The sequence below is a fragment of the Leptodactylus fuscus genome, chromosome 3 (genome assembly GCF_031893055.1).
Source record: "Leptodactylus fuscus isolate aLepFus1 chromosome 3, aLepFus1.hap2, whole genome shotgun sequence".
NCBI classification, from domain to species: domain Eukaryota; kingdom Metazoa; phylum Chordata; class Amphibia; order Anura; family Leptodactylidae; genus Leptodactylus; species Leptodactylus fuscus.
In genome coordinates this window covers 137,232,496-137,255,622 of record NC_134267.1, presented here as the reverse complement: position 1 = coordinate 137,255,622, position 23,127 = coordinate 137,232,496, and the positions used below count along the sequence as shown (strand labels likewise).

The following is a 23,127-nucleotide window of genomic DNA, read 5'->3' as shown; positions in this document are numbered from 1 at the left end:
TACAAGTTTTTCACATCTGGATTTGGGGATCCTCTGCCATTCTTTCTTGCAGATCCTCTCCAGTTCCATCAGGTTGGATAGTGAATGTTGGTGGACAGCCATTTTCTAGTCTCTCCAGAAATGCTCAATTGGGTTTAGGTCAGGGATCTGGCTGGGCCAGACAAGAATGGTTACAGAGTTGTTCTGAAGCCATTTTTTGTTATTTTAGCTGTGTGCTTGGGGTCATTGTCTTGTTGGAAGGTGAACCTTCATCTCAGTCTGAGGTCCAGAGCACTATGGAAGAGGTTTTCTTCCAAAATATCTCTGTACTTGGCTGCATTAATCTTTCCTCCAATTGTAAGCAGTCGTCCTGTCCCTGCAGCTGAAAAACACCCCCATAGCATGGTGCTGCCACCACAATGTTTCACTGTTGGGATTGTATTGGGCAGGTGATGAAGAGTGCCTGGTTTTTTCCACACATACTGCTTAGAATCAATGCCAAAAAGTTCACTCTTCATCTCATCAGACCAGAGAATCTTATTTCTCATATTCTGGGAGCCCTTTGTGTTATGTCAGTCCAGGTAGCTGCAACGGGGCTAAGGGATTGCAGTAGGGAATCTCGCCCTGCACTACTCCCACTAGCTAACCCGGTCCCTGCCTCACGGGTGTAGGTCGGCTGTTCTCAGGCTAAACCTGACCCCGACAGCTCCTCTCTCACTGACACCGTAGGCCTAGAGGGAAGTGGGAGAAGGAATGCCCTATAAGATCTCTAGGGACTGGAGACTAAAGGGGGTCACCCCTAACGAACAAGTGAAGCTGCTACTGACAGGGACTGACAAGGGTGTGCGCTGACTAACAACACAAGCAGCACACAGGAAACATGTAGGAAAGGAATTCCCCAAACCAATATGGGAAGGAACCGTACACTAGGAAACAAACACAGGGAAACTGAGTAGAAATCAAAGGATAAGGCAATTCACTCACACAGTCAATTATACACGGAGGGAGGATTGGTGAACACAGAAGGGAAAACACACAAACCAACTTGTTCACCCAAAACCTCCCAAAAACCAACCACGGAACTTCCTCTATCCAAGATAACCACCTACTCCTCCTGCTAAGGCCTAGCTCTGTAAAAGCGACACTCAGCACAGAACCATGGGAGGCATGGGTTTAAATACAGAGTAGAGACCACTCCTCCCAGGTGCAAATGGGAGGACAGACTAATGAACCAGGAAATCAAGCTGCCTACCAACAGTGCGTGCGAGCAAGTCAGAAGGTGTGCACCAATACCCACGACACAAAATACTCCTAACACTTTGTGTGTTTTTTGGCAAACTATGCACGCTTTCGTATGTCTTTTCACTGAGGAGAGGCTTCCTAGGGCAACTTTGCCAAAAAGCCCCGATTGGTGGAGGGCTGCAGTGATAGTTGACTTTGTGGAACTTTCTCCCATCTCCCTACTACATCTCTGGAGCTCAGCCACAGTGATCTTTTGGTTCTTCTTTACCTCTCTTACCAAGGCTCTTCTCCCATGATTGCTCAGTTTGGCTGGATGGCCAGGTCTAGGAATAGTTCTGGTCATCCCAAACTTCTTATGGAGGCCACTGTGCTCTTAGGAACCTTGAGTGCTGCAGAAATTCTTTTGTAACCATGGCCAGATCTGTGCCTTGCCACAATTCTGTCTCTGAGCTCCTTGGGCAGTTCCTTTGACCTCATGATACTCATTTGCTCTGACATGCATTGTGAGCTGTGAGGTCTTATATAGTCAGGTGTGTGCCTTTCCAAATCAAGTCCAATTAGTTTAATTAAACACAGCTGGACTCCAATGAAGGAGTAGAACCATCTCAAGGAGGATCAGAAGAAAATGGACAGCATGTGAGTTAAATATGAGTATCACAGCAAAGGGTCTGAATACTTATAACCATGTGATATTTCAGGTTTTCTTTTTTAATAAATTTGCAAAAATATCTACAATTCTGGTTTTTTTCTGTCAAGATGGGGTGCTGAGTGTACATTATTCAGAAATAAAATGAACTAAAATGCAATAAAACAAAGAGTGAAAAATTTAAAGGGGTCTAAATACTTTCCATACCCACTGTATACTGCACACTGCATGGAAAGAAAACACTTAGAAGGTAAAACGCAATGTTAGGGTGCATTCACACTACGTAACGCCAGCGTGTATCACAGCCGTACACGCCGGCGCTACAGCAGGGCTGCCGAACATTTCCCATTCATTTCTATGGGAGCCGGCATGCGAGCGCTCTCCATAGAAATGAATGGAAAAAAGCAGTCCATTCATTTCTATGGGGAGCGCTCGCAAGCCGGCTCCCATAGAAATGAATGGGAAGTGTTCGGCAGCCCTGCTGTAGCGCCGGCGTGTACGGCTGTGATACACGCTGGCGTTACGTAGTGTGAATGCACCCTAAGAGATGATGTTTTTTTAATCCACCAATGAAAAGTTAATAAAACTTATTCAATAAGTTATAGGCACCCAAAAATGATGATAATGAAAAATGATGAAATGAAAAATAAAAAAATATAGCTTGTACAATGTGCATACAACCCCCCCCCCCCCCAAAAAAAAAACAAAAAAAAACAACAACCTCCAAATCATTGAAAAAAAACTGACTGCATGAGGATGGGAATGTATAAGCTGTGCAAGCGTATATTAGGGTACACCCCAGATTAAGAGTTTACAAGGGAAAAGACACCAAAAGTGACCCCCAGAGTGACCCCCCAATCATAGGAGCTACTAGGAAAATAGTAGGGAATTTGGTGTTCCCAATCTACTCTGCACAGTTTATGTATTCACTTATCTGCTGTGTATTCACGTCTGGAATACTAATACTCACTACACTCCTTGATACATTCTTTGAGGGGTGTACTTTTCTATATGGGGTCACTCCGCCACTTTTCTGGTACCTGAAAGGCTCTGATAACATGGCATGAAGTCTAGATAACAAAAATCTAAATCTGCATTCCATAAGCTACATAGCACTCCTTCACTGCTGTGTGCCAGACTGCAGTTTATGGCCATACAAAAAAATTCCCTCAAATAGAACCAATGACTTTTAGAAGAGCCAATTGCATGATCCAAACAAGTTGGTCATAAGAAACCACCATCAATAATTTATCAAAAAATGTTGTTGTTTTTTTTTTGGTTTTTTTTTACATATAAACAGATATAAAGTGGTATAAAAATATAGAGACAGGAGCAAGATGTCACCAAACAGCCCTCAACTAGAGACTCTTATTGCTGAGGACTAGCGTATCACCCTAAACTACGTACACATACATATTAGCCAGAATAAATGAATTACAGTTTATACAAGATAGGGGGAAAGCACACCAAATACAATAAAGAAAATATTTGTTTTTTTAAATCCATATGATAACATTTCCACAAAATGCAACTCCTACATAATGAAGATACTGCTCGTCCCAGCCAAATAAACTAAGGCATTCACAGAGTCATGAATAGATCATCAAGTCATAAACAGACCATCAATAAAGTAATCTGTTAGACATGGTGGACGCATCCTCAGCAAACAAAAAAGTGACCCCAGTGTTGAGGAACCAACTGTAGTTTATGCCCACATGTATGACACTGGTGTACCCAGGATAACTTAAAGTCACATGTGAATATAAACTGATATTTGGGCACACAGCCAGGCACAGATGGGAAGGAGCGCTATTTGGTTTTTGGTGCACAGATTTAAACGGTTTGGGTTTTCGACACCATATCAAGCTTGCAGAGGCCCTAAAATTGTCCCTATAAAATGGGGCCCCTTCTTAGGGAATTCCAATTTCCTGGCGTCTCCAGGGCTCTACAAAAACAACATGGTGTCCAGAAAGTCCCACTAAATCATACTCCAACAGCTATAAAGTGCAGTGATACTTCCCTTCTGAGCCCTGTTGTGTGCCCAAACAGCAGTTTATACCCACATATACTTTTTGTACATATATCCACAAGAAGAAATCGATTCTAGCCAAGTTACGTGGAAAATTGAAAAAATTCTTCTTTATTGTTAAAAAAACATCACATCTGCGACAGCACACATCTCAACAGGAGCGAGATGTGTGCTGTCGCAGATGTGATGTTTTTTTTTAACAATAAAGAAGAATTTTTTCAATTTTCCACGTAACTTGGCTGGAATCGATTTCTTCTTGTGGATATATCTATTGTCAGCTCCGGACCGAGGGAGTGTATTTCCGAGCTGAGCTTCAGTATTCGGGTGGAAAAATTATATATTGGAGACTGATTTGACGCTGCAAGTTGGCTGAGTATATGTTCCATTTTCCCTTTTTTCCTTCTATGCACATACTTTTTGTACCCACGATAGCCCACTTAATAGTTTTAGGAGTGCATGTCTCTGATGCCACAAAGGGACCGAAATATATTAGTCACGTCACTGAAATGGAATATTTCTTTAAAAATTAAAATTTTTACTTTGTACATTAATTTTTGGGAAACACTCTTCCAAAATCTTCCTTCCTAAAGACAAACAATGCTCTTTCCATTCTGCAGATTACAACCACATATGGGGTGTTGCCGTTTTCAGGAAAAAACTGTGGGATATTCTAATTTATTGAGATGCACTATTATACCTATTATAATAAGAAGTATACTTTCAATCAAAAATACAAGATGTCTGGATACAGTCTAACATTGTGACAATGTGCTAGCTGTCTATGTTCAGAAAATCCATGAGTATGGGAAACTAGTATGTTTTTATGTTGTAATTTAGGTTATTTTTATACATGTCAAAAATTTGAAAATTGACCGGGCTGCTACTGGTGCAAAATGTCCAAAATCCTCTGGCAGTGAAAGAGTTAATAGTATCAGCTTTCCATACTGGACTGATGTTTTTTTCTAGTATAATGAAATATTTGTTTCTTTATAAAATCTTTAATAACTACTGTAAACAATTCTTAAATAAGTAAGGTGAGCCCATAAATTCCATTGTGTCATATGATCTATGATTAATGTTACATAAATAGGTTGGACCTGTTTACTGAATAAATACTGGTAAATTGGTAGGATGAATGCAATAAGTCACTCTTTTTGTTGGCACAGGTAGCTTCAAAATTGGATGCAAGCCCTATATAACACTGCGCTCAGCTAGGACAAAGCTTTAGCACTCATAGTATGCATCAATGCTATCCAGGCAGCTGCTTATTTATACATGGAACCTTAGATATTATAAAATCTTAGAGGCCATTAAGGGTTTTCTCTTGACGTCTCATTGTGATGACCTATCCACAGGATTTCCTGATAAGGAGCAGATCTGCTTTAGTGTCTGTCTCCATAGCTTCCAGCATCCACAGGTTGCCAGATTAGACATTCAGTACGAAGTCCAGGTGTCAGACTCCCACCGACCAGATACTGTGGATAGGTCCTCAATATGAAAAATGCTGGGGGTCCTAAGAAAATCCCATTATATCCATTACCAGCAATTCTCATTACTGTTTGCTGTGTGCATTTGTTTCTTTTAGAACTACATATAATTTTGCATGTATTTGCATGTAGCAGAGCATACTGATCCTTTTAAGAAAAATATCAACCCTGTACATCCAACTTTACTGCAGCCCATTTCTGGTCCAATAACTATACCATGCTAAGGCCCAGTTCATATCTGCGCATGGGTTTCCGAATGGGGAGTCAGCTTGAGGATCCCCCCCGAACGGAAACCTAATCTGCATAAAAAAGTGAAACCCACGGACCCTATAGACTATAGTGGGGTCTGTGTGGTTTCTGCACGAAAAATGCGGAGAGAAAAGTGCTGCTTGTAGGACTTTTCTCTCCACATTTTTCATGCGGAGAGGGGAACGGAATGTCCTGAACGCAGATGTGAACCGGGCCCAGGACTCCCAGCCAAGGTACACTGTGAAATTATGTATATACATTTTATTTTTAATTCTTTCCAGTTGCAGAATGGAGAGGAATGTATAGTTGGGAATTCATGAAACTCAAGACTAGTACAATGTCTTTTTTGTCCAATAGTAACGCCAGCAGTGAAAGAAAACATGAGCCACTAAGAGTTTTGCTTCCTCTTTCAAGATTATAAAAGAGAATATACCTCACTTGTAATTCTCTTGATCTTAGTGAAGTATTACAAGTTTAGAAAAAAAAGCAGTATGATACTTGTTCACCGGTTGTATGTGATATTGCAGCTAGGTCCCATTCACTGCAATGTAGCTGATATACATATTCTGATACAACCCAGAGAATGAGTTAGAAGTATCTCCTGAGTCCCCCCAATTCTTCTTTTAAACTCCGTTTATTGAAGTATAGAAAAACATCACTTATACATAGGAGCTCCGAACAGGAATGAATGTGCCTGCAGTTTATGGTTATTAATTGCACAATAACATAGCAAGCAAAGTGGGAAATATAAGGGGACCATGAAGGAACGGGAAGGGCAATCATCAAGTCTGTGACCATCGCGTATCTGACAAGTAAAAGTCCTGAATGAGGTCAGAGGGGGTCACTTCTAATGATGATAAGTAACATGGACCAATCTGTTATAATAATGAGATGTATTAAATATGTATATAATAATATACAGTAAGCATCATACAAGTAGGACACAGGGGAGGCCGGACACCGAGCAAGATCATGCTCAACTTTAAAGTTAGTGGGCAATAGAATGGTGCTCTATGGTGGATATAAGATGAGAGAATCACCATGGAACGCAATCTTTCCTGAATTTCATAAGACAGTTCCTGTTAAATTAGGATATTGATCAATCTCTTCCAGGTGGTTCATTTTGGTGGGTGAGAGGTCATCCAGCGGTGGGCCATAGTTTTCCAGGCCATGAATATTTCTCTGAATAGAATTTGGTATCGTTGGTCCAGTACTCAGCGTCTAGACCTAGTAGACAGATCTGGTGTACAGGGGACTAGGTGCTTCACCAACTCAACGAACATGCCAGTTATTTCCAGAAGCCCTTAATATGTGAGAATAGCCAGATTATGTGGTGGATATCTGCTGGGGAATATGAAAAGCGAGACACAGGGGTGTGAGGTAGCTCTGTTTGATCATAGGTAATTTAATGTGTTTATTGTTAATAGCTGGTAGAACATAGTGGTAAGACTCCATCAGGTCTGACACAGACTTCTCGAGGGTAGGAATCAGAGATTTCCACCGCTTCAGCACTGACAGTGGATTTTGTGTTGCCTTTTTGTGTAACAGATGTAAGTATAGAGAGGCGATCAATCCCCTTGGTCTCTGGGACAGTATAATTCCAATTAATGGGTAGGAAAATATCTGGGTATAGGAGGGAACTGTAACTGTATAGCGCCCCATAGTTGTAGGAACTTGTGTGGGCGCCAGGAAAGGGGGCACTATTTTATGTGGGGGCGAGAGGTCAAAAGTTTGCTATAGGCCTGGTCTTCACTAGTTACGTCACTGGTAGTACATACAGACATTTTGGTTGCAGCATCATCTTGGTTAACCCTTACAGAGTGCAGACATTTTTCATTTTTGGGCTGAGCCCTTCTACTTTAAGCCTCAGGTCTGCTCAGTTCTCTTTATGTCACAGTGAAAATGGCAATTAATTTGGCAGGACATCGAGGCCTCCCAAGTATAAGGATGTTCCTGAAAGAATGCACTAAAGAAGGACAAAAGAGAGGCCCTTTCAACCTAAATAAACTCTATCCTGATGCATTTCCTCCAAAAGTATTCCTCAGGGGATGTTAACAGTGATGGCCTTTCTGACCACAGGTTATTGATAGTGGCAGCTTCAACCAGAGACTAGTTCTGTCCTGGAAAAAGGTCAGTAGAGGGGTGACATTTGCCTCAATCATTTTTGGTGACTATGATTCTCAGGTAAAACACACAACTATGTGAAGCCTAGTGGTGGTGGAGTATACAAAGCGGATTCTGTTTGGGGTGAGGTACATAATGTCCCAACTGGACAAGGTGTCAATCAGATTAATGGCATTGTGCAAGGAGATATCAAGTCCGGATAGGAATAGCATTAGATCATAAGCATCTTGGTCTTCCCCAGATGGGTGTTGTATACTAGCGTATATAGGGTCAATCATGTAGCCAAGGGCTCCATTCCAATGGCAAATAATAGAGGCAAGATTGAACAGCTGTGTTAGGTACCCCTGGCTAATGGGACAAAGAAAGATGTGAAGCCGTTGAGAACTATGGAGGCTGTAGGACTCTGATATAGGATGGTGATCTATTTTATGAAGTTAGGTCCAAAATCAAATTGCTGGAGGACCTGGATCAGGAAGGCTCAGTCTTCTCCCTGCTCTACCAACACTTGGTATGCCACCTGCACCCTCAATAGATTTCTGGAAGTGCTGTGGCCTGGCACAAACTCTGCATGACAAAGATGCACAATGGAGGATATAATTGCGCTCAACAGGTTAGCCAGAACTTTTTTCAGCAATTTATAGTCCATATTTATTAAAGAAATGAGTCTACAGGGGCCACATTCCAGAGGGTCTTTGTCTGATTTTAGGATAGCAATTGTGGCTTATGTAAAAGGAATCTGGGAAGGATCCATGTTCAAAAGACATGGTGTAGTAGTGGGAGCATTAGCTGTTCTTGCTTCTGCAGGAGAACTTCTAACGGGGACGCCATCTGGGTCTAAAGCTGTACCCTTGGCCATTTTGGAGAGTGCATTAGAAAATGTGAAAAGGGTAAGGAGCGCTATTTGGTAAGAGAAGAGAAAAAAGGTCTCCAAGGATGGTCATTGATTTCTTCCACAGTGACCTGGATCTATGAGCTATTCAGTAACAAGCAGAAATCTGGGAATATGTGGAGGATATCCCTTAGGTGCACTGTGAAGTGTTCCAGATGGGGAGTGGATTTTAAGTATAGCAGTTGAGGCAGTATTAATGTGTCAGAAGGCTGCTGGAAAGATTACCAGTATTTTTGGCTGTTGAAAAATGTGCTTCATTTGTCCTTTTCTTGGAGGTGTCACAGGTATTGCCTACCAGCTTGCAGCCAGAACCGCTTATTCTCATCTGTGGGGTTAGATGTAGATTGCTAAATTTGCTCACATGGTACAGTGAGTATACTGTCCAAAAATATTATTCCCCAAAGGTCTTGACTTCTATATAACTTCCACTGATATAATTTCAGTGGATCTATGTTGTAGCTCACACAAAATGCCAAATATGATTTTGAATAATTGACCACTACCATGAGATTACAACTTTTAATGTTTTAATATATTAACAGACACATTTGACATGTGTATTACTGTATAAATGACTTAAAATGACTTTGCCAGTGCTGGACATTATGCAGCCGAGGAAACATAAAAAAAAAAACAACCCCATATACGTTCATACAAATTTCCTTGGCATCATTATATGTAATTCGGTCACTGCAGGGACTAAGACATTAAATGTTCTGTTGTTCCATATCGTATGGAGTTAAATAAAATAAAACAAATTCAAAACATACTTCTAAAAATTGGAAGATAACAAGGAGGTTACAAATGTACCTGTAGACCAAACAGGGAAGGGAGTTTTTCAGTTTGCTGTACTCATACACACACAAAAGGCAGCCTAGGAATGTCTGACATCAGTGAAGTATAAAGCATTCTACGTCCCATAACTCCTGTTCGCAATTTAGTTTTTTTGTTATAAATTTACAGCGATCTTTTAAATTACTTATTCTATATTGCTGTCTCGCAAGGCGACGGCTGAACACTATACAAAACAGAACTAACAAGCCATACGTCAAGTACTAACGTCCATCTAGCAAAGTATGCAGTACCTTAAGTAGCCTCAGGGAGGCAGAAGTGCTATGAATTACATGGTTATCGCTGGGGTCATACAGAAGTCTTCTATAGGGCATTTAGTACAAAGTTCATTTACTGACATGTCAAAGTTGAAAAAACTACATTTTATATTGCAGACTTTTTGTTTCACTAGGTGTCTATGCCGCGGTGACAGTATACATTTGAGCACCTTAATAAATACCTGTTTGGTTCAGGCCATAAGCTTCCCTTGAGTGCAAATTCTTTTGTGTTATATAGAGAAGCAGCTTAAGCACAAATAAAAGAAAAAAGCGAAACTGTGATACAATAAAGACAGAAGAAACCTTTCAGGGCTGCAGTCACGCCTGCTATCCAAACTAAAGAGTAAAAAAAAGCTAAATATTTTATCCTGCAGGAAAGCTGAATTTATTTTGCAGTCATCTCATACTTAAGAGCACACCCATCTCCTTCACATGCACACACACACATTGGCTGCAGACTGATAAACCAACTATTAAGTAAATGCTAAAACTAATGACATCATGATCTAAGTGACATCACTAGCTTCTATTGTGTGCGTGTAAGAAACTTCACTACTAGTATAATACAAATAAATTCTAAAAATATACCTATCTCCTAAAAAGCTGAATTGTCAAATGTTTTTTTTTCTTTTAATTTTTTTTTTTTCATAACTGGTAAGAAGCAATAGGCCCTGTTATCTAAATGCTGTTTTATTAAGGCATGTTTCTTCACACTACATGGTACACATGGCAACTACAAACACATCCTGTATTAGAAAATGAATTTCAACTCCTGGTACCTATAAATTGCTAGTCAGCACCTAGAATATGAAACTAGTAAGGCAACAGCAGTGTAATATACTATAATAATACTTGTTTTGTATCCACAGTCTACAGAAAGGGCATGTGCGTACACAGTAACTGAAAGGCTGGTCCCAGTCAATGTCAGGGTGGTCTACCAGGTTGCTGCACATACTGACACTAAAGGGAGGCTGCGTAGATGCGATCACTGCTTATGCTGTGAAAAAACACCCCTTCATCCCTGGCTGAGTCTAAGTGTCCGTCTTTATGTACCACAATAATCTATCCAGGAGATACATTACATAGCCCTGAGATAGCCTGGTATGGAGCTGTTCCCTTGTCCTACTTCTTCAGTGACATGTCTACAAAACTTTTATGCAGGTTATAGAGTGTTGCCTGTCCACAAATATGACAATATGGATGGATTAAAGAAGTGTATGTAAAAAATATACATGTTTAGACCTTACCACAGGTTCTGTTATTAATGGCAATGCCTCCCTCCGCACATCTCCAGTTTGGACAACGTGCAGTAGGGCAATGGGCAATAGTGCATTACGGTCTAGAGCAGTCGTGACCCACCTGTAGATATACAAATGCTGTTTCTTTACAAGTCCCAGCATTCCCTGCCAGAATCCTATTAAATGTGTAGCTCAATACATAGGCTGGCAGAGTGTACAGAGACTACTTTAGTGGCATTCGGAGAATTGCAGCTCAGCACGTGTTGTTGGAGAAGGCAGAGCTAATTTCAGGAGCAATTGTAAATGTGTCTTCAGCATTTTAATGATGGGTGGAATTTGTTAAGATCTACATTAATCACATTAAATAACTAGGAATCATTTACAGTAGCTGTAAGGGTGTCAGTGCAGATTCACTGTGTTTCCAATCTGATGTTACATCTTCTGGCATAGTGAACTGGTGGTTGCTTTTTCGGCTCAATCCCTTCTTTGTTTACGCTGCTTGACATTGTCTTCCAGGGATGAAAAGCCGTTTGTGTGTCCGTTCGCTGAAGTCACTGAGCCATTCTGGTAATCTTTCCTTCGGGAAGAGGCTTTCTTGTATGTCTGTAATAAAATGGCAACATGTAATGTCACTTCTCTGTGCAATTCCATTTACAGCAAGAAGTAATGTGTGACTCTGAGCCCACTCACATGAACAATATATACACAAATCAATAAAAATATCTAAGGATTAGATATCTAAGTCCCTCTATACATTTTCGCTGAGAATTATAACAAACTCAAGGGAAACTGACACGGACATTAAAAATTAAGTCTCTCCTATACTATAAGCTTCTGTCTCTAATGCTCCTTTGTACCGTCCCACTCTCCTGCTGGAAAGTGGAGAGGCTTACATGACCAATCAGTGTTCTCATCCATTGCTGGTAAAGAACCGCTGCTGTATGTAAGTGATTCCACGGCTCCTCTCTCAGTGGTCATGTGAGCCGCTTCCATAATTTTGTATGCCAAGGGTTTAAAATTGGAGGTAAAATACTGGTCCATTGTAGATTATGTGTGCCTTAATTTTGTTCTGTACAAACAGGCCTGTAATGTAATCCCATGCATGAGGCCATTGAACTGACTAGCTGACTCATTCTACATCTGTATATTCAGCTGATACAAAAGGGCATATGTTAGGAACCTAAGCATCCACGCTCCAACTTCTCTGCTCAGCATCAGCAGCTCTGATGCTTCTGTGCAGCAGTGCTGGAGAAGATTGTGAATGTCTGTATATACACTACCTGCCTGTCTCTTTTAAGGTTGCTATGCCTACCTGCCAAATTCTGGATGGGTCTGCTCAGCAAGGCAGGGAACAGCAGTGTATTCTATTTTGTTCCATTTTACATTTTTATTGGATGCCCATGGACACCCATTAAACTCTATGAGTCCATCAAAGAGAGCACAGATGTTAACCCTGTGTTGTCTGTTTGTGATGTGTGAACAAGGCCTTACTCATTCTTTGAACCACAACCAGACTACTACTGTGACTTAGACTGATTTTGGCTGTCTATTGGTAAACCCCTCACTAATAATAATAATAATAATAAATTTTATTTATATAGCGCCAACATATTCCGCAGCGCTATCTCATTTAGTAGCATCTGAGCTCTCCTGGACTCAGCCTCAGCTTTGTCTAGTGGGAATTTATTACATTACAATTTAGTTATGTCCATGCTCCTGGGTTTTGGGTAGTTTGCTACTCTATTCGTCTTTGGTTTGGTCATCTGCCTGCACCTCTTTTCTGATGTGTTACTCTGTAGATATAGCCTGGATCTCTAGCAGACATGTCCAACCTGGCTTGGTCTGATTTAAACCTAGTAGTAGTCTTAGGCCAGGAACACCATGGCACTACTAAAGGTTGAAAACCAGAGCAGCCACCGGGGAATCGCAGCTGAAAACCAATGGAATTTAAGTGCTTTTTTTGCCACAGGCCACTGAAGACCTGACCCGTGTGACCTTAGCCCCTGGTAACCATAGTGGTGTCTTATTATATGTATTGTTTTTGAGCTTATGGACTTTTGTTCTGATCAGTCCTGCTTGGCAAATAACAGGGACCTACCTAAATGGCAATTCCACAATATCATATTTTTTTAATTTGAAAATATGTAATAAACATATTTGGATTTATTATAGAATATCATCACTGGTTAATTACTATGGTAAATACGGTAACGTTGTATACATATGATATTAGAATGCATTAGGGCTTGGGCATTCAATGTTATAGTAGCCAACTCATTTGGGATTGATTTGAACCTATTAGGGGCTAAAACAACTTCTATTAGGTTATTACACATTTTCAACTGTATTCATTCAGCAGCCTGCATTTTGTATACAATGTAGGCTGCCCTGTTCTGTCAGAGTAGGGCTTTGGAGATTTTGCCTAAAACAAAATATTGATTTGCTTCAAGTTTATGAGCAATTCTTAATGTTAAATTCTGTTTTCTTTTTTTACTTAAAAGAAAGTAGGAAAAATTTAATTGAGCTAGCACAGTGGGAAAAAGTCACATATATGTGATGCAGGCCTTCTTGTTCGACCACCCAACTATTGACTACAATGAAGAAACTGTCATAGCTTGCCGTTGGAAAGTAAAGCCTGTGTAGACTATATCAGACTCGGGGGCAGATCTCACATCGAATTTCCCAATTGTGATGAAAAACAGAACTATGCTTCTTTGAAATGGTAAATTCATTGACTTTATCCAGTTAATTCCCCAGCCCTACTGTACGTTAGAGATAAGAAGTCAGCTTGACTGATGTGTTATTACCTCTCAGAAGTTATAAAGGTTACAGAATAAGAATTAATGCACACTACAAATAGTGGAGATTAAAAACCTATTAGGAAAATGTTTATTTTTTTCAGCCCATAATGAAGGTAATAATAAAAAAAAGCACCAGAAAGTGTACATAGCCTTTAAGCAGATGAGCAGTATATGCTCCAGTGCTTCTACATTCTACATTTTGGAAGGATTCTTTTGGGGAATACATCAGTACACATCAAACATATTTATAATTTTCAGTTTTCAGCTGTCTATTTTAGGAAGAGAGAGAGAGCAAATGCAACATCAGTCAGGAATTCTAAGCTCAACTCTCTAAGGAATAATCCAAGGAAACTCTTGCCATCCCAGACACGGGCATGTTTAGTTATGGCAGAGGGAAGGCAGCAGTCACCAGTGCTTCTTGCTAGTAGAACATGAGGTAAAATTGTGTGTTCTATCAGGATGTGGTCATACCTGAATGTAGAAATTGGTAAAGAGAATGATGAGAGAGATCATGTAGCAGTTCTGGAAATACAGCCATCCCATGGGAAATCCACAGGGCCAAATCATTGCACAGCTGGTCTGAGTCATTGTTAGGACAAACTGGGTCTGTGGTAGATGAGAAAATGCACAAAACATTAATTTCCTGCTATGGTGTGGATATGTACGGATACATAATGTACAAGATATGTAACATTTACATACAACCCCACAATACACTATGCACCGCAAGTGTCACAGGGACTCCATGTGCCGCTGCACAGTTCTGCATGTTGTGTGTATCTTATTATTTTCTACAACACATGCTTCTGGGACAAGAAACTTTGGTATATACTGCATGTGATATGGCATGCCACAATATAGGTTTCATTCAGAATCAGAAAAAAAAACCTTTTTTCATCTGTATAAAATCAGGCCCACATAGGTACATAACGTTCTATACAATTCTGACAGTGCCCTATTATGGCTCCATAAAAACAGGGCTGCAATAATTCATGAGGTTTAATGTTGTCTAGCACATACAGATTTCATATGCCTTGTATAACAGTTTTCTTGTTTTCGCAATTGTTTTTTTTTGGCGCAACAATTAGTTTTGTGCCACTACCATCTCCACTCTCCTCAAAAGGGGCCTGACAAGGGCGTTTGGGGGTGCAAAACCACCAGTCCTGCCACATTTATTATCATTTATGCCAGAAATCTGGCATATAAGATGTTCGAAATCTATTTCCCTCCAGGAGAGTCTGCTTTGTTTGGATGAGATGTGTGCCTCACCATAAATGTGGTGCACCTTCTGCCAGCGATGCAGTTATGAAGACTGGCTTTGATAATATTCTCCATAGTTTTTATATGTTCAAGGTTACACCACCTTTTTACACTGTAACATCAAGACTTGTATTTCTACACCACAAAGGGTTTCCTGGCCAGGGATTGAATCAGTGGTATGTTAATTGCAGCTTTACAATTACTGAAGAGAAGTTTTTTCATACCACACATCCTTGGTTTCAGAGTGTTACAGTTGTGATCTTACATTACATGGAACATATAGCTATAGCATTAGTCTTCAGAAATTACAGTGAGCAGAGAAGAAACTACTCCCAATAGACTGTAAGAATGAATCATATTGTATTTATGAATAGACTTTGCTCATTTCTCAGGTTGGTGTGGAAACACTCAATATGCTGATGAAGGAAATGTTTCACTTAGGGTGGATTCACATTACAGTTGTTTAATGTCTATTGCTATTATATGCCACAGGATGAAAGCAACGGACATTAAATGACAGATGCAGACAGATCTCTCTAGTCTAGTGTCCGTATGCAGTCACACCCATATAAAAAAAAAAAAATGACAGACGCTTTCTTCCATCATATTTTTCTGAGGGGAGATAAAGTCATACATGCTGAACTTTTTCTTCCGTTACAAAAATAAATAGAAGACAGCCTCTGTTATTTCTTTTACCTTATAGTCTACGGGAATGTACGCAGAGGGGGCTCCATGACTCTATTTTTGCAACAGTATGAACATACCCGTAAACTACAGATATGACATGTTTTCTGTAAACTCTGCTAAGGGACAAGTAATGAAGGGAAGGCTTACCAGCTGGCACTGAGTGATGTATTTCTTCCACCACAGATAAGGTCGTAAGGATGGTACAGCTGAGAGTCCATAGTAAGAGTACATGAGCACATGGATAAAGCTATTGAGAGTGGCACCAAAGTAGGCTAAAAAACAAAACCAAAAACCATGTAAAATAAATAATTAATAAAAATGCAGGATATTTATGACAATTCCTGAGAATATTATTATTTAAATAGTCATTACTGCACTCATTGACAAGCACCCATCACAAGGCCCCCATGCTCGAACCTGACCATCGCTGAATCCCAAACAGAACCTGGGTTCTTCACTAAAGACGATACAGCTCCTAGAATTTTATGATTAAATTGCCAATTGGGTGTTGCCATTCCTTTTTCTTAAGTGGTTTTTCAAGACAACCGCCTAATGAGTTGTATCCCCACACAATCTAATACTGTCAGAACTGATTGGTTATGTAGAAACACAGTGGTAACAATCAAATGTCAGTTTATTTACGTATTTTATATGTAGATTGTGAGCCCATATAGGGATCACAATGTACATTTTTTTTTTCCTATCAGGGCTCGTTCACATCTGCGCCCGGTCTCCGTACTGCAGGTTTCCGTTTACTGCACAAAACAGAGCACGAAACGGAAACCTGCCGGAATCTAATGGGTTTGAAAAGTGTCTGGCCGTGAGCGCCGGTGAGCGTTTTATGCTCTCTGCGGCGAAACCGTTTTTTTTTAACTGGACACAGAGTTGGACATGCAGTACTCTGTGTCCGGTTTAAAAAAATGGTTTTGTCGCAGAGAGCTCAAAATGCTTACCGGCGCTCACGGCATAACAGGCTTCCATCTTCTGCATGCAGAAGACGGAAACCTGATAACGGAGTCCAGACGCTGGTGTGAACCTAGCATCAGTATGTCTTTTTTTGTAGAATTGGAGGAAATCCACGCAGAGAACATACAAACTCCTTGCAGATGTTGTTCCTGGCGGGATTCAAACCCAGGACTCCAGTGCTGCAAGGCTAACCACTGAGCCACCGTGTTGCCCCTAAATGTCAGTTTATTCATACATTTTTAGGAGAAATATCAGACAAACAATACTATGCAGAGCTATAGGGAAAATGCTCCTGAATTGTTATTTTATGGAAAAAGACAATTATTTAATTAAATTGTTTCCCATGGAAAACACATTATCTTACCTACTGCTCAGCAAGGCATAAAAAACAAAACATAATTTCCAGCGATCTGCCGCTGATGCCTCTTTCCTATTATGATGATACACAAGGGGAAATGTATCTGCATTTACAATGCATTTCCTGTGTGTAGAGACAGAACACAGGAAGCAAAGAGCAGTGTCGGTGGAGGTGAGTAACATTGTTCTTTATTTTCTTATGCCCTGTAATCAGTATTTAATGTAATGTGAACTCCTTAAACGGTTTATTAGGTTACTGCCAACACAATCATTGAATATTTTTATATGGAATTCAATAGTCAAGGCACCCTTAAATCAGGTTATAGTGGCAGATTTTACATTAGCATTTGCTTTGAGCTATTTTGCTTGATGCTCTATAACCTTACAAATAACTTTTATATACTTTTCTTCAAATGTCCAAGCAGAATTCTCAGAATTCTACAACTTAAAACTCCATGTAAGGGCTTAATACGCCATTGTCAAACGCTGCTCTAAGATGCTTCACTTACAAAGGGTGGATCATGTGCTGGTCCTGATCATCCATATGGATTTTGCGTCTCTACTATACTACATAATCAGAATCCGCCTCAAAATCTGCTGCCAAAAACGGCTCCTATTGACTTCAATGGGAGCCGCTCGTCTCTTTTCTGCTAGCTAGTATAAGAAAAAAGAAGTGACATACCCCTTCTTCCCATGGATTCTGCAGCTGATTTGTCCCCGGCACGAGACTCCCTCCCGATTAGGCCCATTCATTCGTGCCTAATCCGGAGCAGAATGCTGTGACGGGATGCCCGTACACTGCATCGGCATTCCGTCGTGGCTAGCCGCACTGTATGTTCACACGCGGAATCCATTTGCTGCAGTGTGAACATACCCTAAACATACTTAAAGAAGAACTACTGATTTTTTTCTTATTTATTATGTACCTAGTCCTCGGGGATATATTCAGTCAGTATTACCATTTTAGTTATTTCTTTCTATCTGAATTCTTCTCTTCTGCTAAGTCAAGTGACTCTCACTCAGGCCTAACAAAATTTATGAAACGATGCAGAAGAAAAGGAGACTTCCTGTAAGACAGACTGTACCACACAGACTCTCCACAGAGGAAGTCGGAAACTTCTGTCTAACTATTGAAGAGTAGAGAGTTCATGTCACACAACTATGGAGAAGAAGCTCACAGCTCAGTCTCCATAACTATGTACTTAGAGTCTTAGATTATTTAGGAGAATAAGTCTATAGCTGCCCATGTAAATCTGTCCTGATGTATCATCGGATTGACAGCAGAGCAAAGAGAAAGAGAAATATCTATCTCAAGATGGAGGCTGAGGAGAAGCTGGACTGTAAGGATATGAGGGCAGCATACCTAGAGAGTGACTGACACTCAGGGATGCAGAGATGGAAAAAAAGGTGTTTAGCTGGGAGTTCGTCATTAAATAAGAAACTAATACATATACTAGGTTAACTTTAGCTTTCCGCTGTTTGTGTCCGCATGAGGACCCAAGAGACAGAGAGCCTGTCTGCTTAAAATGCGGTTACCCTGCAGACACCTGTGGACCGCATAGACTATAAGTCCTCCTTGCAGGATTTTTCTCTCTGCCGATTTTAGGCAGAATCTGCAGTGGAGTCTTCTACGGAGACTCCAAGGCAGATATGAACATAGCCTTAGTCAGTCATCCAGGATTTTTGTTGCATTGTGTGAATGAAATTCATTTTAACCACATTCACAACAATGTTAGAACACATTGTTGTGGTAAAATACAGTGACCAGAATGGAAGAAAACCAGCACATATGAACATGTTCTAAGTAGCTTTATGGTACACATCTCTTTAAAAGTCAACACAACAACTACTCACAGTGTCCACAGGGTACCCAGTTCATGACAAACCACCAGATGTTAAGCATGGACGCATGGTGATAGACATGCAGGACGGTGATCTGGTGGTTGTTCTTGCGGAGGATGAAAAAGAAAGTGTCCATGAATTCAATGAGCTTGGAAAAGTAGTACCACCAGAGGACTCGAGTTATCTGTTAAAAGGAAATGACTCTGCATTAACATACATTTCTATATACAAATTAATAAGTTTACAAATGACAGAAAGCATTGAAGTGCCATACGCACTAAACAGGGGTATAATGGTCCAAAAAAGAACAACACAGTTAAAACCAAACTGGTATGGTCGCAAGCTGTAGAAGGACAGACTCAAGTCCTGCAAATATTACATCTTATTTCAAGATGGAGCGCCACTCTAAAGAAATGAAACCAGGGAGATTCATTCACCTAGCTACGAGTGGGCAGGGCTTTGGCCAGGTGCAGTTGTCGTACCGTCTGGCTGTGCTTACATATATTCAATAATTGTGATTCCTTAAGGTCCATGTAGTGTTATACAATTTTCTAATATATTTTCAGTATCAATGCCTCAAGGTTTTCTAGATCTCTGCTTGCTGTCAATCACTGTTTATTTCCAGTGGAAAAAAATCAGAGCATGGTCAATGGTCAATGAGGTCCTTCCATCACTTTAGATAAAAGTTCTCATTGCTTTGGCAACGGCTAGGGAGGAAGCAGTGCTCACGTACATATTAAAAATTGGTACTAAAAAGTAAAACTTGCCCTGCAAGAATAGACTCCTGACATATCTCAGTCAACTAAACAGTACAAAAGTTGGTGTCAGAATACGATGACCCCAGGAAAATGCCATATCATGTAGTTAGGGTCCTTTCCGATCACTTTTTTTTACATCAATTTAATGGATGCAAAAAACAGATTAAAAAAACTGACACAAATGGACGGCCATCCATTTTCACAGACATCAATGTTGAAAAAAAAACCCAAAACATTAATGTCTATGGAAACGGATGGCCATCTTTTTGCATCCGCTTGCATCCATTTTTGTATCTGTTAAACTGATGTAAAAACGGGATCTGAATGGACCCTTAATGCATAATACGCGCAGAATGCATAATAAAAATATCTGGTTCCCTCCATTTTAATTTTTTTTTTAAATGTAGATTGTGAGCCCCACACAGAGCTCACAATGTACATTTTTCCCTATGAGTATGTCTTTTTTGGAATATGGGATGGAAATTCATGCAAACACGGGGAGAACATACAAACTCCTTGCAGATGGTTTTTTGCCCTTTGTGGGATTTGAACACCAGGACTCCAGTGCTGCAAGGCTGCAGTGCTAACCACTGAGCCACCGTGTGGCCCCCATTTTAATCTTTCTATCAAAGTCAAACTGATGATTTCCTGGCTCTTACTGGGTGTTTACAGGAAGATGGGATTTTTCAATGCGTCTATACTTCCACAGGCTTACCTGTAGGTTCCAGAACTGTGTGAATGCATTTAGTCCCACATCTGTCGTAGACACTGCTGAACCATGCACTAACCTGTTCTGTAATTTAGTCCTACTACACGTCAGGAAAATCTCAGATACCAAGAAGTATAATGGCGACTGGGGCAGCTTTTTTTTCTGAGCCAAATTTTTGCATGCATTGAATATCTTAAATTGAACAGGTCATGAAGGACATATGCAAAAACTTTCAATGGGTTTATACTTGTGTCTGCTTATCAGCTGAACTGACTGTGAATCAGCATGGATCAGAATGAAATGATCTGCCAAGAGTCTAGAGATACGTGGCTAATATTATACACTGTTTAGTCTACCTTGCCAGCTAATATGCCACTAAGCATTTTTCTTTTTGATAAATATATTGGGTACTCAATATAGTGTCCCCGCATCAACCGTCTGTAATATGTCGGACAGCAATCAGGTTTTCTTTCATCACTAAAATAGACCAAAGAGCAATAACTGGGCACACTGCTTGCAACATATCAAAATTGTACATTGCGTGTAATGGCATGAAAATCATACAGGGGCAGGGACAAATCACATGCCACAAATAACTGCTCTTCACTTTCAGTAAATTAAGCAGAAGGCATGTCTGACAATTCATCCAGAAACCCATCTACTACTGCAAAATCTAGAATACAACTTTTTCTAATACTGTTTTTAAATATAATAAAAGTCAGATCCAGATTCTCCTTACCTTCATGTCTGCTTCGCCTCCACTGTGAGTGTCCTGGCAGAAAAAGTTGTAGCCTCCTTCCCATACTCCTGTTACCAGCTACAAAGAAACAAACACGACTTGTTAGTACCAAACAAGTACTCCAAATAGGACAGACTAGTCCATATATCCAAGTCCATATATAAGTGCCTCTATAACTACTTTCATAAGCATTTCCATACAGATGAATTTTTCCATCACAGAAAATAAGCAGTGGAAGGGTGCATTTACACACAAGTTTTTTTTGCAGGATGAAAAATTCAACTTCAGGAATTACAAAACATTTTTTGACGCATTTTTTTTCTTCTATGATGCAGTTTGTCACAGTTTTCACTACGGTTTGTTATGTGTTTTTCTTTTTTGTCAATGTCAAAAACTACCTCACAATTTTTGATGCCTCCTATTGATTTCAATGGGTCTTTCAAGACAGAATCCGTTTTGAAAAGATAGGCCATATCACTTTTTTCCCCCGCTAGCTGAAAAAAATCAGCTAGAGAAAAAAAACTGCTACTGACTTGCATTGAAATGAACGGGATTTTGACGTGGATTCCACCTAAAAATCAGTCTGCAAAAAACTCTTTGTGAACACACCCTAAGGCTAAGTTCACACAAGGATTTCTAGTCAGGATTTTGTGGCCGTAATACTCAAAATCCTGACCAAAAAGATGGTTCCCATTGAAATCAATGGGAGCCGCTCAGGTCTTTTTTCTGGGAGCCGGTTTGTTCTGGCTCCCGGAAAAAGAAGCAAGATGCTCATTCTTCAGGCTGTTTCGCCTCGCGATTCGGTCTGAAGACACTCCCTCCTCCGGACTAGGCCCATTCATTGGGCCTAATCTGGAGCAGAGTGCGTGGCTGGATGCCGGTGCAGTGCACCAGCTTTCAGTCGCGGCTATCTGGTTTTTGGTCCAGAACCTGAGGTGGCCTCCGCCTCAGGTTCCGGACCAAAAAAACCCATATGAACTTACCCTAATTGTTTTTCGTGGTGGAATTCTCTCTGTAAGCGTTGTTGATATTTCACTGCTTATATCCTTTAAATATGCAAAAGGTTGAAACCCAGAGTATAAATGTTGGGGGCTGAAAACAGCATTGCAGATAATTTTGTGCTATAGGTTTTTAACAAAGACTGTTGATAAGAATTGGTGAAATAGCATTCATTTTAGCAATGTACAATAAAATGAGTTATCCAGTGACAAATCTATGGTGGTTAACTCACTGTCTTGGGGGACCAAGTCTAAGGCTCTACTGAGATGGTCATCAAGGTGAAGCAAATGGTTAAGAAATTAAAGAACTTCTAGAAGCAAAAGCATGACTGCAGGTAAATGGATAGGGATCGATAGGATTTTAGGAATGGAGTCTGGTCCAGTCTATAGCTACAGTCTATTTTCGTTTCTCTATATCCAACTACAGTAAAGGATAATGTGCAACAATACCATGAAAGTGCCATTGATCTTGACCATTTGCTTCTTCACTTTTGTGGGCATTTCACCCTACAAACTGTGTGCCTACCTTAGTGAGCCAGTTAAACAATATGTAATCTATATTAGAGATGAGCGAACACTAAAATGTTCGAGGTTCGAAATTCGATTCGAACAGCCGCTCACTGTTCGAGTGTTCGAATGGGTTTCGAACCCCATTATAGTCTATGGGGAACATAAACTCGTTAAGGGGGAAACCCAAATTCGTGTCTGGAGGGTCACCAAGTCCACTATGACACCCCAGGAAATGATACCAACACCCTGGAATGACACTGGGACAGCAGGGGAAGCATGTCTGGGGGCATAAAAGTCACTTTATTTCATGGAAATCCCTGTCAGTTTGCGATTTTCGCAAGCTAACTTTTCCCCATAGAAATGCATTGGCCAGTGCTGATTGGCCAGAGTACGGAACTCGACCAATCAGCGCTGGCTCTGCTGGAGGAGGCGGAGTCTAAGATAGCTCCACACCAGTCTCCATTCAGGTCCGACCTTAGACTCCGCCTCCTCCGGCAGAGCCAGCGCT

At 40.4% G+C, this 23,127-nt stretch overlaps 1 protein-coding gene across 1 annotated transcript in view; it reads right to left on the bottom strand.

Annotated features, from left to right (window-relative positions):
• Positions 1-9,155: 9,155 nt before the first annotated feature.
• The window catches only part of ELOVL5 (ELOVL fatty acid elongase 5), a 45,876-nt gene continuing 31,904 nt past the window's right edge, over positions 9,156-23,127 (bottom strand). Inside the window, exons 4-8 of the mRNA XM_075268397.1 lie at positions 21,112-21,189; positions 18,918-19,089; positions 15,888-16,012; positions 14,265-14,399; positions 9,156-11,595 (exon numbers count right to left, since the gene is read on the bottom strand). Of these exons, the coding sequence (XP_075124498.1) occupies positions 11,467-11,595; positions 14,265-14,399; positions 15,888-16,012; positions 18,918-19,089; positions 21,112-21,189 (639 nt within the window). The 3' untranslated portion in view covers positions 9,156-11,466. The remainder of the gene's footprint in view (positions 11,596-14,264; positions 14,400-15,887; positions 16,013-18,917; positions 19,090-21,111; positions 21,190-23,127) is intronic.